Raw genomic sequence first — 14,182 nt, 5'->3', positions numbered from 1 at the left:
CGCAGAAATATCTGTGTTCACAGCACAGAGCAGTACTGAACTGTGGAGACGCTGGGCGACAGCATACTGAACAAGGGGGCACGCCTGCTTATAGCTCATATTGGATTCTTGTGTCTTACGCTGGGTTCACACCTGAGCGTTCGCGATGGAGCGCTCTGTATGCGCGATTGTACCGGCGTTTGCAATCGCGCATACAGAGACAAGCGAACGCCCATTGTCGCGCGTTCCCGAAAGTCTATGTACGGGAACGCGCGACAAGACGCCCCAAAGAAGCTCATGTACTTCTTGGGGCAGTCGGGCGTTTTACAGCGCGATCGTACGCGCTGTAAAACGCCCAGGTGAGAACCATTCCCATAGGGAAGCATTGGTTTCTCCTTGTTGAGTGTTTTACAGCGCGTAGGAACGCGCTGTAAAACGCTCAGGTGTGAACCCAGCCTTAGGCCTCTTTCACATGTGTGTTAAGGATTCTCTCAGGATACGTTCAGTGAAACCGATTTCACAGTTTTCTCTGCAATTGCGTTCAGTGTTTCAGTTTTTTCCGCGCGGGTGCAATCAGTTTTGATGCATTTTTCACGTGTGAAAAAAAAACACTGAAGAGTTACAAACAACATCTCCTGGCAACCACCAGTGAAAAATGGATTGCATCCAGATTACAACGAGATGCAGTGCATTTTTCACCGAAGCCACATTTCAGTGCGGAAAACTCACTCGTGTGAAAAGGACATTCATCTGTTTGCAGGTCCATACAAAACTTTTATCATATTACTGTATCATCTAACAGTGGAGTGCTCACTGACAATCTCCATCATCTTCAACTCTATCTCTGACAATTTACCTACTCTTTCCAATAAGTAGAGACAAATTAAACATCGTCACTGCTCTCCATGCCTTTCCCATACTCACCCTTTTTCTTACTTAATCAATTACTTGGGCTGTATTGATAAGCAGTTTTAAAGGGTTTGTACAAGATAATGAAAAATTCGAGCAATGGCACTAAATGCTGTCACCGCTTTCTTTCTGGTCTACCAGTCTGGTCCTTCTCCCACTGTTTGTTTACAGACTGCAGCAGTGGCGTGCAGGTATACAGCTTAGGAGCACTGCAGCCAGTCATTGTCCACAGCAGTCTGGTGCCACACACCACTGAAGAGAGTGACTGACCGTAAACCTGCATGCAACTGCTGCTGTCTGTAAATAAACAATGGAAGGACTGGACTGGAGAGCAGGCATGTAATAATGTTTTTTTATTTTACAGCATTTAGGGGCTCGGACAACCCCTTTAGTTCACTTATTGGATCACAATAACAAAATGGGCAAGACAATATATTTTTATAGGAATATGTGAAAACTCCATCTCTTAGGCCCCTTTCACACGGGCGAGTTTTCCGTGCGGGTGCGATCCGTGCGGCGAACGTATGGCACCCGCACTAAATCCTGACCCATTCATTTCTATGGGGCTGTGCACATGAGCGATGTTTTTAACGCATCACTTGTGCGTTCAGTTGAAATCGCAGCATGCTCTATATTTTCCGATTTTGACGTGACGCAGGCCCCATAGAAGTGAATGGGGTGTGTGAAAATCGGATGGCATCCGCAAGCAAGTACGGATGCCGTGCGATTTGCACGCATGGTTGCTAGGAGACCATCGGGATGCAGACCCGATCATTATTATTTTCCCTTATAACATGGTTATAAGGGAAAATAATAGCATTCTGAATACAGAATGCATAGTAAACCAGCGCTAGAGGGGTTAAAAAAAAAATATATAAATTTAACTCACCTTAGTCCACTTGCTCGCGAAGCTGGCATCTCCTTGTGTCTCCGCTGCTGATGAACAGGACCTGGGGTGAGCTACTCCATTAAATAGAGCTTAAGGACCTTCGATGACATCACTCCGGTCATCACATGATCTTTTACCATGGTGAATCCCTACTCTAAAATGAGTCACTTATCCTTGTGCCAACAGGCCTCAATAAATTCAGGGAAATAGAGATACTATTATTTCAGCCACGGTGACACACACCAGTGCATAAAAAAAAAAATATTTAGGATGTGCTGGCTGCTTTTGTTTTAAATTGTAAATGTATGAATGAAACATTTCATTTGAAAAGGCATAGAAGAACAGGCTGAAGATAAAGCAACTTAAAGCCTTACAATGACAGAACATCCACAAAAATGGTAAACAACAGTAATGAATATGTTAGGAGTCATCACATTAAACAGGCTGTTGGCACAGCTGAGGACACTTTTAATGACTGGATTCTACTTATTTTAGGCAAAAATATTTTTTCAATTGGTCTTTAGTAAAACATTTAAAAACATTTTTTTCTACAGCTTTCAGTTTAAGTGCATTTGTAAACTAGCAGGATCTGCTTCACATTGAATCTATCAGAGAACTGCTCTTATGACTTGATCTGTAGCCCTTATTTCTGAATGCCTGACAGCTCATAAACACAGATAAGCAAAAATTCTTAAAAATGATAAGAATTTTGCTATAATGGTGTTCATAGCCCTTAAAACACAATACCTGTTAGGGCTGCATCCCCATGTAATAAAGATATCTTTAGTGGTTGAATCCATCCCCACAATTTGGAGAAAACAATATTTTAAGCTTAAAGAAGCACTCCCACAAAAAAATTATTATTCTCTGACTTGTTAAAAAGGTAAATGATGTAAATAATAGTGAAGGTAATCTTCTTACCGGTAACTGTAGTCATGAGTTATAACCTCCCTTCTGATCCTTAGCTGGATCATGTGATCAACACTCTGACAGGACAGGAAGTCAGTTACTTCTCTATTCATTCCTATGAGACTGACATTGAGGCTCTTATAGGAATACATAGAGAAAGTGGCTTCCTGTCCAAACATAAAATGCTGTTTTATTTGGAAAGTCAGAGTGTTGGTCACATGACACAGCTGAGGATCAGAAGGGAGATTACGACGCACAAATACAGTTACTGGTAAGACGATTACCTTCACTACAGTTTACATCACACACCTTTCTAACAGGTCAGAGAAAAACATTTTTTGTGGGAGTGCTTCTTTAATGTTAATTAGGAATTTTGGCACCCTGGGTGAGGCTTCACCAGTCTGTGTACCACATATCTACTATGTTCGCATACAGAGCCTCCAACTGTGGCTTGATTGACAGGGTCAGGCTTCTCCTGCATCATGAATCCTGGCCCTTTCAATTAAGCAGGAGTGGAAGGTGCTGGGAGACAAATGCAGAGGAGCCATGGTGCACCAACTGGTGTTGTCCACTTAATTACTAAATAACATAAGGTTTACAGTTTTTATTTTCTCCATATTACAGGAACAGATTAAACAGCTAAAGGTATGATGTTTATTACATGATAAGCAGCCCTAACAGGCATTGTGCTAATGTAGAAAGTGATTTTGCAGCTGATAGACATCCTTTAAAAGTATGAACCAGAGGCTTTTAGTCTTCCCCCTGACAGATATGGATAGAGCAGGGGTGGACAAAATACAGACCGGGGCCACATGCAATGAGATTCTATGTGGCCCCCAACCATATGGTCACTGACATGCTGTCTATGTCTGGTGACTGCTCATTGGTCAGCAGTAAGAAAAGAGAGACACAAGGTGGGAGCAGGGATATGCAAGTATTGGGAACACTAAAATCACACATGTCCAATACTTCTTTCCCAAAAGCAGAGGTTAGTGGATAGTCAGGATGCCACATAGACATCAAATGGGGTGTCCAGAATTATATACAAGGTTCTGCTTTTTTATAGAAACAGTTCCCCGTCTGAGCACTGGCTGTGTCTGGTACTGCAGTTCAGCGACCAATCACTTGCATGAGGATGATCTGCAATAACAAATACAGCATATGGACAAGCGTGGTGTTCTGCTTGATTCACATTTGAGAAAAAAATATCATTTTATATTTACAGTTTTTTTTTATGGATCTGTCATGTCTTAATGAAATACGTTGTAACACAAAATAGCTAACAAATGAAAACTGAAGACATTGTGAGTTACTTTAATTTTTCATGTGACTGCAATTTTCAGTAAGAAATAAAACATCTGTACTCCCAGTTTTTTTTGTGTTACACATGTTGAAATAGAGATATCTTGATTCAAATCTTCCAACCTGCAGCCAAATTGCCACCAAAAACGGGTTACTTTATTGAGGCTTTTTACTAGCTAGAGTAGAATAGTTAATGTAATTCCAGTGGTCCTTCCCCATCGTCGCCTTCTGCCCCTGGCAGGCCTAAACGCCAGGATACTCCCATTGTGCCTGCCCACTGTTGCCCTGCTGCTCCAGAAAGGCACAGCTGCTGGGAGGCCCAACAGTTGTATAGTTCTGCTTTGGTGGTCTGTGCTTGTCTGTGTCCTTCTACATGTTCCGGACAGGCATGGTTGCAGAAGCAGCAATGCAGAGGCTTCCTGCTTAATGGCAAGTCTATCTCCTCTGTGCCACAGCTTAGGGTGCATGCCCAGTTCTTATAAATCCAGTGTGCACTCTAATCTTTTACAGCATATGGCTGATTTCCTGTGGGTATTTAAGGCACCTTACCTTGTGGGAAGGTTCCCGAGCAATAGGTTTGTCTATCTTGCTAGTTCTCCTGCAAAGGTTTACTATAGTTCCATTGTTTGCCCATGCCTGACCCCTTGCCTAACAACACTCTTTTGGCCCATCCTGCGTGTTCCCCTGATCTAAATCCAATTGAGAACCTTTGGGGATGGATGGCAAGGGAAGTTTACAAAAATGGACAACAGTTCCAGACAGTAGATGGCCTTCGTGCGGCCGTCTTTACCACTTGGAGAAATGTTCCCACTCACCTCAAGGAAACGCTTGCATCAAGCATGCCGAAACGAATTTTGGAAGTGATAAACAATAACGGCGGAGCTACTCATTACTGAGTTCATGTTTGAAAGTTGGATTTCTGTTTTGGGGGGGGTTTAGTTTTTTTGGGAGGTGTGATCCTAAACTTTTGATCAGCTGAAAAACAGCCTGTTTCAGTTTATTCGTTGTTTTCATTAAATTGAATGCTCAAAAAATGTTTTGTCTCACTCCCATTTCTTCTTGTTGCATGTTGAAGCTCTACTTGGAACCTTGTTAAGATCCAGCCATGCTAAATATGATTTTTTGCCACTTTTCAAGTGGTCTTAAACTTTTGATCAGGACTGTATCTCTACAGGGAGTGCAGAATTATTAGGCAAGTTGTATTTTTGAGGATTAATTTTATTATTGAACAACAACCATGTTCTCAATGAACCCAAAAAACTCATTAATATCAAAGCTGAATATTTTTGGAAGTAGTTTTTAGTTTGTTTTTAGTTTTAGCTATTTTAGGGGGATATCTGTGTGTGCAGGTGACTATTACTGTGCATAATTATTAGGCAACTTAACAAAAAACAAATATATACCCATTTCAATTATTTATTTTTACCAGTGAAACCAATATAACATCTCAACATTCACAAATATACATTTCTGACATTCAAAAACAAAAACAAATCAGTGACCAATATAGCCACCTTTCTTTGCAAGGACACTCAAAAGCCTGCCATCCATGGATTCTGTCAGTGTTTTGATCTGTTCACCATCAACATTGCGTGCAGCAGCAACCACAGCCTCCCAGACACTGTTCAGAGAGGTGTACTGTTTTCCCTCCTTGTAAATCTCACATTTGATGATGGACCACAGGTTCTCAATGGGGTTCAGATCAGGTGAACAAGGAGGCCATGTCATTAGATTTTCTTCTTTTATACCCTTTCTTGCCAGCCACGCTGTGGAGTACTTGGACGCGTGTGATGGAGCATTGTCCTGCATGAAAATCATGTTTTTCTTGAAGGATGCAGACTTCTTCCTGTACCACTGCTCGAAGAAGGTGTCTTCCAGAAACTGGCAGTAGGACTGGGAGTTGAGCTTGACTCCATCCTCAACCCGAAAAGGCCCCACAAGCTCATCTTTGATGATACCAGCCCAAACCAGTACTCCACCTCCACCTTGCTGGCGTCTGAGTCGGACTGGAGCTCTCTGCCCTTTACCAATCCAGCCACGGGCCCATCCATCTGGCCCATCAAGACTCACTCTCATTTCATCAGTCCATAAAACCTTAGAAAAATCAGTCTTGAGATATTTCTTGGCCCAGTCTTGACGTTTCAGCTTGTGTGTCTTGTTCAGTGGTGGTCGTCTTTCAGCCTTTCTTACCTTGGCCATGTCTTTGAGTATTGCACACCTTGTGCTTTTGGGCACTCCAGTGATGTTGCAGTTCTGAAATATGGCCAAACTGGTGGCAAGTGGCATCTTGGCAGCTGCACGCTTGACTTTTCTCAGTTAATGGGCAGTTATTTTGCGCCTTGGTTTTTCCACACGCTTCTTGCGACCCTGTTGACTATTTTGAATGAAACGCTTGATTGTTCGATGATCACGCTTCAGAAGCTTTGCAATTTTAAGAGTGCTGCATCCCTTTGCAAGATATCTCACTATTTTTGACTTTTCTGAGCCTGTCAAGTCCTTCTTTTGACCCCAGGAAAGGAAGTTGCCTAATAATTATGCACACCTGATATAGGGTGTTGATGTCATTAGACCACACCCCTTCTCATTACAGAGATACACATCACCTAATATGCTTAATTGGTAGTAGGCTTTCGAGCCTATACAGCTTGGAGTAAGACAACATGCATAAAGAGGATGATGTGGTCAAAATACTAATTTGCCTAATAATTCTGCACTCCCTGTATATACTGTGAGGATTCGCTCTGTTAACAACTTTCTGGAGTCCCTCGTAGGGCCCCTGCCATCTAGCCAGGAACTTACTGGCCACGGTCGGTACCAGAACCAAAACCCGGTCATCAGGGTTAAAGATCCGGAGCCGAGCCGGCCAATTATAGATCCCACTCTGGGCTCACTGAGCGGCCTCCATATGCTCCCTGACAAGAGGTAAAACGGTCTCTATCCGCTGTTGCATCTTGACAACATATTCCAGGACACTTTTATGCAGAGTGGGTTGCTGTTCCCACTCCTCTTTGGCCACGTCTAACAGACCATGAGAATATCTGCCATAAAGCAATTCGAAGGGCGAGAACCCAGTAGAAGCCTGGGGTACCTCTCGCACTGCGAACATGCTTCCCATCTTTAGACACCACCCTTTTTAACATAGTTTATGGAGTTTTGTTAAACCTATCTACCAGACCGTCCATTTGCGGATGGTACACGGACTTCCGTAACTGTCTGATATGCAGCAACTTACAGAGCTCCCTCATGACCTTGGACATAAAAGGGGTCCCCTGGTCAGTCAGAACCTCTTTAGGTAGCCCCACTCGGGAGAACATCTCCATTAGATCCGTAGCTATAAGCTTCGCTGATGTATGTCGCAGTGGCACCGCCTCCGAGTGGTGTAGTCCAGGAAGACCAAGATGTGTTGGTGTCCTCTAGCGGACTTCGGAACTGGGCCTACGAGGTTCATCGATGATCGGGAGAGGTACCAAGGAACTGCGAAAAAGGTGTTGGGGGCTAGTTACCTGGCAGGTCGGGCAAGATTTACAGAATTCGTCCACCTCCCTAAACACACTGGGCAAGTAAAACCGTTGTTGTATCCGGTCCTGTGTCTTCTGCATTGCCAGATGACCCCCGAGAACAACTTCGTGGGCTAACTCTAACACGAGATTGCGATAAGCCTGGGGCACCACCAAATGTTCAATTGATTCACCTCACAGCTGGTTTTACCCGGTACAACAACTCCTGATGAACCAGAAAACGGGGGAATACAGACTCTGCCCCTAGTTGTTGTGGTTCACCATTTACAATACATTTTCCCAGGCTCGGGATAGGGTTGGGTCCCGGTGTTGGGCGGTACCAAAATTATCCCCGGAGACATTGAGGTCTGCCAGCTCAGGACCCGGCAGCAAGTCTTCCATGTCTCCCACCATCATACTTAGCGGGGTTGTCTCCCCCTCTTCCACCAAAGTTGCGGTCAGCTGGCCCTTTGGACTCAGGTTCCCAGGGTTCTGGTTTCCCCCCTGAGCCAGGCCACTCTTCTAGGGTTACCCCTGTCACATGGGTATCAGTCACTCTCGTAGTAGGCCACAGTGCCGGGAAGCCTGGGAAGTCTCTCCCTATTATAAGTTTGTAGTTTAGATCGTGGGTCCACCTGCCAGCAACCGTGGATAGAGACACCATAGCAGTGGGGTAGTCTTTTAAGTCTGCATGAAAACACATGATCCCGACTTTCTGGCCAGTATACTCAGTGGACCGTACCAGGGAAGCCCTTACCAGGGTCACCAGACTCCCTGAGTCCAACAGAGCCTCCGCTGGAGTGTCTCCCACCTCCACCTTGCACAGGTGATTCAGAGTCTCTGGGGCACCCACTGCACACAGCTTCCTAGCATATAACGACTGACGGAAGCCATAGTTCGTGTCCATGGGTTTCACCTGATGTGGACAGTCAGCTTGTACATGGCCAGGCTCCCAACACCTCAAACAGACTATCGGAGCTGGGTCCACAGGGGGTACATCCCGGGTGGGTTTGGTGGGCACAAACCGCCGAGTCTGGGGTGGAGAGTTACAGGTTTTGACTACCCCCCTCCCAAAAGAACCCCCCTGTAGATTCCGGGAAGCCTCATAGCTCTCCACCAGGTCGACCATCTCGAGAGCATTATCTGGAGAGACCTGGCCGATCCACTGCTGGAGGGGGGGTGGCAAAGACAACAGACGGTCTAGCATAGCAGTGGGGCACAGCACGTCAGGCTGTATCCACTTTTGCAAGAGGTTAAGCAATTCATAATACTGGGGTCTCACGGGCTCAGCCGGCTTAAAACCCCACTGATGCACCCGCTGGGCCCGGACCAACACATACACCCCCAGTCTTGCCAGAATCTCACCCTTGACTTTCAGGTAGTCGGCCGCTTGATCGTCCGGCAAGTCAAAATACACCCGCTGGGAATCGGATGTCAGGAATGGAGCGACGACCTCAGCCCACAGATATTGGGGTAGATTCTCCCTTGTGGCCACCTTCTCGTACATCGAGGTCATCTGATGGTGTCATCTTGGGGATCGCTGCATGGACTGCTTTCCGGACATCATGGTCACTCTGGGACGCTCCTGCCGTCTGTAAAGCCATCACGTGTTGTAACAGCAGCTGGTTTGTTTCTTGCTGGTGTTGGTTAGCCTTCACGAGAGCTCTTATTACAGTTTCCATTTTGTCACGTGACACAGGTTTAAATTTAGCTGGTTTAATCCAGAACATTTAGCCGTACCCGAAAAAAATATTTAAGCATTTATGTGTGTGCCCCCAAGCCACCAATTGTGAGGATTCGCTCTGGTAGGCAGGGTAAGCGGACGCAGAACAGAGGCAAAAGAAACAGTTTTTAAAACAAAACTTCAGTGCTTATTCACACAGGAGAAAAAAAAAACTAAGCAACATTTCAGTCTTCGTGTTTGTTCACACAAAGAAAAGTCCAAAGCACCAAACAGTCACCTTATTAGCAGGTTTTCCAGCTGTCCACAACAGGCTTTAGAGGGCCTGTTTCCCTGCATGCGGCTTTCAGCCCTCTAGCACGGCACCCTGCCTCAGATCCCAAAACAGGGACCTCGATTCTCAGCCCAGCTGCCTATTTAAAGGACAGCCAGGTGCTGCCAAAACCTTTACCCGCACTTAAACTCTGATCCGGTATTTGATCTCACCTGGCTGGAAATCAGCCCAGCTGCCCATGTTGGGAGGAAAATACCTGCCTTCCCAAACAAAACCCCTGGCTATGTCACAATAAACACAATGCTATCACTAATAACACCTCTCCCATGTACAGCTGAAGTAGGAAAAAGCATTTAAAAGCATAAATTACAATTTATACTGAATTCCTACAAAATCTGCTCTGCTCTTCCTGCTCTATAACATGCTGTGCTGCATTTCGTGGTGACAGGGTTCTCTTTAATCCAAAGTCACACAATGACATAATTCCAACTGCCATCATGATATTTTTGCATGACATTACAAATAGGCCATTCATTTTTGTCTCTCGATACTTTAATAGTTCATGAACAAATTTTACATACATACACACGACTAGATTTTATTTTATACTAACCTTCAGATGATATGCTGTTTGTGTTGCATTGGTGATATCGCTGAGAGAAATGGGCCAGTATTCGTTCTCTCTCTTGGGTCTCCCCCATAAGAGCCAATTCTTTCAAAAACATTCTAGAGCAGAAAAATTATCTTCAATGTCTACTTATTTCACAACGTCAACAAGCACAAAAAATCTGAATTTCTATATGACAAAAGTGCATAAAAATGATTTTTCAACAAATGTTATGAGGGTAAATGCTAGCATTTAGCCATATATGGCCACGGCTTTGCTGATCAGAATGGGCATGTGGCAGTGATTTTTATATATGCCATGCTGTTTAAAGGGAAGCTGTCATTACATTTTTGCCTATGTCACTGCCACAAGCCTGCCCACCTCGCTGTGACCGACATCTCATTAGGTTGCTGATGTCATTGCCAGTGTGTCCAAAATCTCGCACCTGCGCATAGAACACTGTGCACCCTCCTCGCTCCTGACATGCACAGTAGTACTCACTGCAGATGCTGGGGAGGTGCTAGGTTTCAGACACACCAGCAATGACATCAGCAACTTAATTGGATGTTAGTCACAGCAAGGTGGGTGGGCTGGTGGTGGTGACTCTGTGACTCAGCAACTGTACACCCTGGTCCTACAGTAAGCTCAGGTCAGGGCCCAATTTAAACTATGATTTCTGGAAAATGGCTTTATGGTTTTGGGCAGACTAGATGGGCCAAACGGTTCTTATCTGCCAACACATTCTATGTTTCTATGGTTGGCTTTAATAAAAAATAGGTTTGAAAAGACTGTAATGTGCCAAGCAGCAATATGCCATTTGTTGCATAGGCAAAATGTGATGACAGGCTGTAAGATTCTGACTGCATGTAATTTACTGCACTGATTTCTGTAAATGCTGGATTTCTGTGTTAGTATCCCTGCCTGTTTTCATATGAAGACAGTCACCAGATCTGCTTTCCTAGGCAATATGCCTAGCTTCAGGCTTGTATCCGTATCAATGTGTATCTTCAAAGGGTTTCTCCGGACTTTTAATATTGATCACCTATCCTCAGGATAGGTCATCAATATCAGATCGGCCGGGGGTTCGACACCCGGCACCCTTGCCGATCAGCTGTACGAAGGGAAGGTGCGCGCAATCTCCCTTCTCTTTTCCTGCTCACTGCTGCTATGTCTATAGTGAGCAGAAAGAGATAAGCGTGATGGAGCACGAGCACTGCGTGCCCCTTCTTTTCATACAGGTGATTGGCCGACCTGTCCTGAGGATAGGTCATCAATATTAAAAACCCTGAGAACCCCTTTAACTATGACAGGTGTACATAGCCTTTAAATCAGAGGGGACTGCCCTTATACATGGTGACTTTGAAAAGCAAACATTGCAGCTCTGCATAAAGTACAGAGCCCTTGTGATGAGTGCAGTGACCTCACCAAAGGTCCTTTTCCTCCCAGGTCCTCAAAGAAGAAGAAATAAGACAAGCCGGGCTGTGCGAACAAGTGGATGAGGTGAGTTTAATATATATTTTTTTTAACCCCTCCATCCCTAATTTACTAAGCATTCTGTATTAAGAATGCTATTATTTTCCCTTATAACCATGTTATAAGGGAAAATAATAAAATCTACACAACACCTAACCCAAACCCAAACCCGAACTTCTATGAAGAAGTCCAGGTTCGGGTCTGGGTACCAAACATGCCCATTTTTCTCACGCTTGTGCAAAATGCATTAAAACGCTTTGCACTCGCGCTGAAAAATCACGCATTTTCCTGCAAAGCACCCACATCTTGTCCGGCTCTCACACGCAGCGCCCGTGTGAAAGAGGCCTAAGAGATAACCGAGCATTTGTACTTGACTATCTCTGGCACTCATAGAGTTGAATGGAGCTGCGGATGAGCATGCATCAAATACTAATGCATGACTTTTCTCATTAATGTGGGCGCATATGAACATGGGACAAACACAGATTCCTTCATCTGCCAAGCGCACATGTAACAGGTCAGCCAGTTTCATAGGTACAAATCTGCTGACAGATGCCCTTTAAAGGGAATGTATCACCAGTGACCTCCCTACCAAACTGTTTTCATAGACACATACCTGTGGTTCACCTGATTAAAATGTTGTTTTCTTTTGTTGAGCCAAGCATCCATTCCCAACCTATTATACTTTTTCTTAATATGCAAATTAGGCCTTTGCTGCATAAAGGCACCACTATTGCTCTTGTTGTGTAAGGCTCCATTCACACGTCCGCAACGTGTTTTGCGGATCCACGGATCTGCAAAACACGGACAGCAGCAATGTGCGTTCCGCATTTTGCGGACCGCACATTGCCGGCACTAATAGAATATGCCTGTTCTTGTCCGCAATTGCGGACAAGAATAGGACATGTTCTATTTTTTTCGGGAACGGAATTGCGGACCCGGAAGTGTCTGGGCAGCACATTGTGCTGCCCTATAGAAGTAAATGGGTCCGCAATTCCGTTCCGCAAAATGCGGAACGAAATTGCGGATGTGTGAATGGACCCTATCACCTCAGAGTGGTGTTACCACTTCTGAACCTTGCTACTGTCTTTATTGGTCTAACCTCATGTCATCCTATGCATTTATTCCAGGTCCTCCACATTGTGCATTTCTAATGTTATGTAACTGTTCATGTAATGTACCTGGTTCACCAGCAGGTGGCAGCAAACATAGCAGAGTTATAGTTAAATAGAATGGAACCTTTCATTCCATTCTACCCCCCCCCCCCCCTTCCCCCACTGGAGAGAAGTGGTTGAGTCCTTTTTCCTGGAGGAAGAGTGGGGACCAGTTAGAACTGGTTCTAGTGGTAGTGTGTGTGCTGGTAGGGACTCCATGTTGGAGCTCACCAGATTCTACCACATCCCTTGGCTGAACACAAGCCCGACAAAAGAGTGAAGCACAGCATCACAAAGAAAACAAGGACACTAATTAAGCTTGTCAGGACAGCAGAGTCAGATATAGCAGAGTTAAGTTTGCCTGCCATATTAATGCTAAAGCCTGCTGGAACCAAGATAGAGCCTGAAATCTGCTTTGGAAAAAGGTTTATTCAAGTAAAGCTGCCATTGAACTTCATCTCAAGGTCTAGACTCAAGTTCTCCCTTAATCCCTCAATTATTCCCCTTATTTATTGCTTAGGAGCCAAAGCCTTTGGTTCAGCGGTATCCAGGTAGGAGCACCGTGATACACATAAAGAGACATTTTAGGTCGCAACATACCACTCTGCATTTCCTACACCTGGGATGCATTATATAGAGAGCCCTAGGGGGAGGGGCCTGTTGCAATCTTGGCTTCAAGAACAGGATCTACCTTGGTGTCTTTATACTACAAGGCCTACAGAATTGTCAGAGAACCCCCTAAAAATTACTTTACTATGTTTATAGCGGAACGACAGGCGCCGGCTACCGAGGGGTTAATCCGCCATCTTTGCCAGTGAGGGCATATGTTCTTCTTGTACCTCAAGAGTGGGAAAACAGGGAAACACCCAGCCCAAGAGCGGGAAGCCACAGCCCTGACCACCAGGAACTGCCCAGTTCAAGTGTAGAGAGTAAAGACTCCACCCCTAAGAATCCACCCGTTTTACCAGTTTGCAGTAGCAAAGCGGAAGACAAGATGGCGCGTCCTCTGCGGCCTAACTGGGGAGAGATGGTCTGGGGCGATGAGCCTGAAGTACAAGCTGCCCTGCAAGATGTGAAACTCTCCCAAGTGCAGCGGAACCCAGCAAGAGACAAGGAGGAGTCTGCTGTGCCGGCTGGTGCGGTGCAAGCGGCTGGAGCGTCCACTCCGCTGCGCAGGAATAGCAGTTCTTTCTCGCAATTGAACCCCATAGTCCCGCCGGAAGTTACAGACCCAGACGATGTGGGATTACAAAAAATGGACTGGGGATCTGAAGCTGGAGAGATGCTGAGGGACCATATTGTGGTTCTCAGTCAAAAGAGGCAGTGGTTTCTTGGCAGACGATGAGAACAGTGAAGAACTATTCATAGGACGCAGGTCAGTAAAACACTCCTACCTGCCCCAGGCCTGCCATAGCCTATACGTGGGGGACCACGTTGAGTATACCCCCATGAACTCTCTCTAGGGACCCTTTGCCACCAGGGTGACCCTCCTCTCCAAAGCACTTGTC

At 45.2% G+C, this 14,182-nt stretch overlaps 1 protein-coding gene across 1 annotated transcript in view; it reads right to left on the bottom strand.

Annotated features, from left to right (window-relative positions):
• The window catches only part of PSD (pleckstrin and Sec7 domain containing), a 245,691-nt gene that overhangs the window by 194,025 nt on the left and 37,484 nt on the right, over nucleotides 1–14,182 (bottom strand). The window contains exon 7 of the mRNA XM_044299275.1: nucleotides 10,054–10,166. Within this exon, the coding sequence (XP_044155210.1) occupies nucleotides 10,054–10,166 (113 nt within the window). The remainder of the gene's footprint in view (nucleotides 1–10,053; nucleotides 10,167–14,182) is intronic.

Source organism: Bufo gargarizans, chromosome 6 (assembly GCF_014858855.1).
Source record: "Bufo gargarizans isolate SCDJY-AF-19 chromosome 6, ASM1485885v1, whole genome shotgun sequence".
Lineage (NCBI taxonomy): Eukaryota > Metazoa > Chordata > Amphibia > Anura > Bufonidae > Bufo > Bufo gargarizans.
This window is presented reverse-complemented; position numbering and strand designations above follow the sequence as displayed.